Source organism: Chrysemys picta, chromosome 13 (assembly GCF_011386835.1).
Source record: "Chrysemys picta bellii isolate R12L10 chromosome 13, ASM1138683v2, whole genome shotgun sequence".
NCBI classification, from domain to species: Eukaryota; Metazoa; Chordata; order Testudines; family Emydidae; genus Chrysemys; species Chrysemys picta.
In genome coordinates, this window is record NC_088803.1 from 6,526,872 (window position 1) to 6,530,336 (window position 3,465).

Sequence of the window (3,465 nt, forward strand, 5' to 3'; positions counted from 1 at the left end):
TAGTGCTGGGAGCTAGCAACCAAACCCCCCCATTGAATGTTAGTAAGGGGGCAACAGTCCCCTTACATTTGCTTGGCAAATGCTGCTTTAAGTTGCTGAACTTTTTCCTCTTGGATTTTTCCGGTGAATGCATCATATTTTTCACGGTGCATCATGTAGTGGTGCCAACGCATGTGATACTCCTTGGGAACAGCAATCGTTTGCTGACAAATAAGGCATCGAATTGTATCTTCTACCTCTCAGAAAAAATATAAATTCTCCCATTTGTCTTGGAAAACTCTCTTTTCTTCCATGAGTGTTCTTTTTTTCAATGCCGAAGTCATTTCTGAGGGGTTTTAATAAAATATAAACACTCAGTAATGCACCTCACTCAAAGGACAAAAGGCACTTACTTTTAGAATTACTTTGGTTAAAGCCCACCCCCTCTGCCCCCGGCCCTGCCCCCACTCCACCCCTTCCATGAGGCCCCAACCCCGGCCCGCCTCTTCCCACCCCTTCCCCATCCCCATTCCAACCCCTTCCCCAAAGTCCAAGCCCCAATTCTGCCCCCTCCCTGCCCCATTCCAACCCCTTCCCCAAATATCCTCCCTGGCCCCGACTCTTCTCCGCCTCCTCCCCTGAGTGCACCACGTCCCCTCTCCTGCCCCCTCCCTCCCAGAAAGTCCTAAGCACTGCCAAACAGCTGTTTGGTGGCGGGAAGCACTGGGAGGGAGGTAGAGGAGTGGGTATGCAGTGTGCTCCGGGGGGGGGGGGGGCTTGTTGGGCCGCAGAAAATAACTCTGGGGGACGCGTGTTTGAGACCCCTGGTGTAGAGTATGTATTATCCCTGTGGGCGTGGAAACGGTGCGCCTTTTCCTCTCCGTGCCTCATTTTCCTCTCTGTAATATGGGGATCAAAACCCTTTCTCTGTTCACTTTACGTACTGAAAGTATAAGACATTCTGTCTGGCTCTGGGCAGCACCCAGAACAATGGGCACTTTGATCACGGTAGCGGTAATGAGGCATTAGGGGTAGCATGGGCTGGCAGGGGGAGGTGTTTGGGCCCTGGAAGTGCCATGGAGGAGGCAGATACCCACCCTGTGCTGTCTCCATCCATCTCCCCCATCTCTCCACTCCAGGTTGATCCAGTGACAGATGCAGCCATGGTCCCCAGGGGACCCTGCCTCATGTTCCTGCTGCCCCTTATCCTGCTGGCCGTCGGCCCGGCCCAGCTCAGCGAAGGAGCCAGCTACCAGCAGTTTGCGAGACAACACGTCGACAACCCCAAGACCAGCGCCCGCAATGACCGGATCTACTGTGATCTCATGATGCAGCGCCGGGGCCTGACCCGCTCTGCCTGCAAACCCACCAACACCTAGGGTGACCAGATCACCAAAGACAAATATCGGGACGCGGGGGGGGGGAGGTGACGTGGGGGGGGCGTGGCGGGGGGCGGGGCCAAAAAAAAATAAAATAAAACTTCCTCCGCAAGTGCTGGAGGGAGGCCCGGGAGACTCAGGGGAAGCGCGGGGCCGGGGTGAGTAACAGTCCGGCCTGGTCCCCAGCAGGCAGGACTCAGTTGGGTGGTAAGGAGAGGAGGAGGGCGGCCCGCGGGGCCAGGCGGCGGTTGTTCTCCCCCCCGGGCAGCGGGACTCGGGAGCAGCCGCTGCTGCAGCTCCCACTGCCGCGGGGGAGGAAGCAGCCATGGCGCTCCGCGGCTGCGGCGCCCCCGAACCCCCCGAGCCGGGGCCTGCTGCGGGGACCCAGCAGCGCGCACGCTGCGCCCAGCCCCTGGCCAGTCGCGTCTGGGCTGCTGCCCAGCTAGTGCTATCGCGCGGCGGCCCCGGAGTGGGGGCAGCAGGCCCCAGCCCCCCCGTCCCGCAGGGGAACGAACGGGGCTGGGCGGCCGATGCCTCCACCCCGGGGCCACCGCGCGATAGCACCAGCTGGGCAGCCCAGACGTGCCTAGCCAGGGGCTGGGCCCAGCGTACGCGCTGCTGCAGGCCCCGGCTCGGGGGGGTTCGGGGGCGCCAGAGCCGCCGAGCGCCATGGCCGCTTCCTCCCCCGTCGCCTGGCCCCGCGGGTCGCCCCCCTCCTCTCCCAACCACCCAACTGAGTCCTGCCTGCACTGGGCCAGGCCGGACTGTTACTCACCCCGGCCCCACGCTCCCCTGCGTCTCCCGGGCCTCCCTCCAGCACTTGTGGAGGGAGGGGGAATGGTGAGCCCGGGGAAGAGGCGGGGATTCGGGGAGGGAACCAATCGGGGGAGGAGGGGGCGGAGTCGGGGCAGGGGGGGGGGGGCGCGAGCACTTCCGGGCTCGGGGCATTTCCTTGTTTGTCCGGTTGTCCCGACCGCATGTCGGTCGGGACGCGGGACAAACAAGGAAATATCGGGACGGTCCCGATAAAATCGGGACGTCTGGTCACCCTACCAACACCTTCGTTGATACCCCCATAAACCAGCTCCAAGACATCTGTAAATATGCAGAGACACCCATTGGTGGTAATCTCTACGACAGCCACAGATCTTTCGACGTCACCGTGTGCCGGGTTTTGCCCGGCTCCGACCCGGGGAACTGTACATACAGGGCTGCAATTGGCAACACAAAGATCTGCGTGGGCTGTGAAGATCGGCTGCCCGTGCACTTAGAGCCAACGTACCTGCCCTAACCTGGGAGCATGGGATACCCCTGTTCCCCACCCCACTTTGCTCATGGGCAGTCCTCTGTCACTGGGGGCTATCCTGCCCTGTCCCTTCCGCCCCCCCCCCCTGGAAAACGCCCGCCATGAATCCCCACAGGGATATTCAGCATCTCCTTATCCCACAGGCCGGCAGCTTGGGACCTGCAGGGGGATTTCCCATGCTGGGGGCCAGTTCCCATCCAGACGAGTGAAAATCTGGGCCCCCAGCCGCCCCCAGCTGGCACTGAGACCCTGAGCCTGGGCCAGCAGGATACAAACACAAATGGCTACCCCTAGTACTCATTATACAGAATAGCTGCCCCTTCCCCACCCCTGCCCCCTGCTGCCCCTACTGCCCATTATACAGTACAGCCGCCCCTTCCCCACCCCCGCCCCCTGCTGCCCCCTAGTGCCATATACAGTATAGCCGCCCCTTCCCCACCCCTGCCCCCTGCTGCCCCCTAATGCCCATTATACAGTATAGCCGCCCCTTCCCCGCCCCCATCCTCTGCTGCCCCTACTGCCCATTATACAGTATAACCGCCCCTTCCCCACCCCATCCTCTGCTGCCCCTAGTGCCCATTATACAGTATAGCCGCCCCTTCCCCACCCCACCCTCTGCTGCCCCTAGTGCCCATTATACAGTATAGCCGCCCCTTCCCCACCCCACCCTCTGCTGCCCCCTAGTGCCCATTATACAGTATAGCCGCCCTTCCCCACCCCCACCCTCTGCTGCCCCTAGTGCCCATTATACAGTATAGCCGCCCCTTCCTCGCACGCACCCTCTGCTGCCCCTAGTGCCCA

The 3,465-nt window shown here is 61.6% G+C and overlaps 1 protein-coding gene across 1 annotated transcript; it reads left to right on the forward strand.

Moving 5' to 3' along the window:
• The first annotated feature begins 1,123 nt into the window (after positions 1 to 1,123).
• On the forward strand, positions 1,124 to 3,045 carry LOC101939515 (ribonuclease-like). Its single transcript, XM_065566719.1, has 2 exons — positions 1,124 to 1,343; positions 2,407 to 3,045. The coding sequence occupies exons 1-2, from the start codon at positions 1,143 to 1,145 to the stop codon at positions 2,647 to 2,649; spliced, it is 444 nt and encodes a 147-aa protein (XP_065422791.1). The 5' UTR covers positions 1,124 to 1,142; the 3' UTR covers positions 2,650 to 3,045.
• The last annotated feature ends 420 nt before the right edge of the window (positions 3,046 to 3,465 follow it).

Coding starts and splice junctions, on each gene's coding strand:
- LOC101939515 (XM_065566719.1), top strand. CDS start 1,143: ATGGTCCCCAGGGGACCCTGCCTCATGTTCCTGCTGCCCCTTATCCTG. Junction 1,344..2,406: donor TGACCCGCTCTGCCTGCAAA/CCCACCAACACC, acceptor ACGTCTGGTCAC/CCTACCAACACCTTCGTTGA.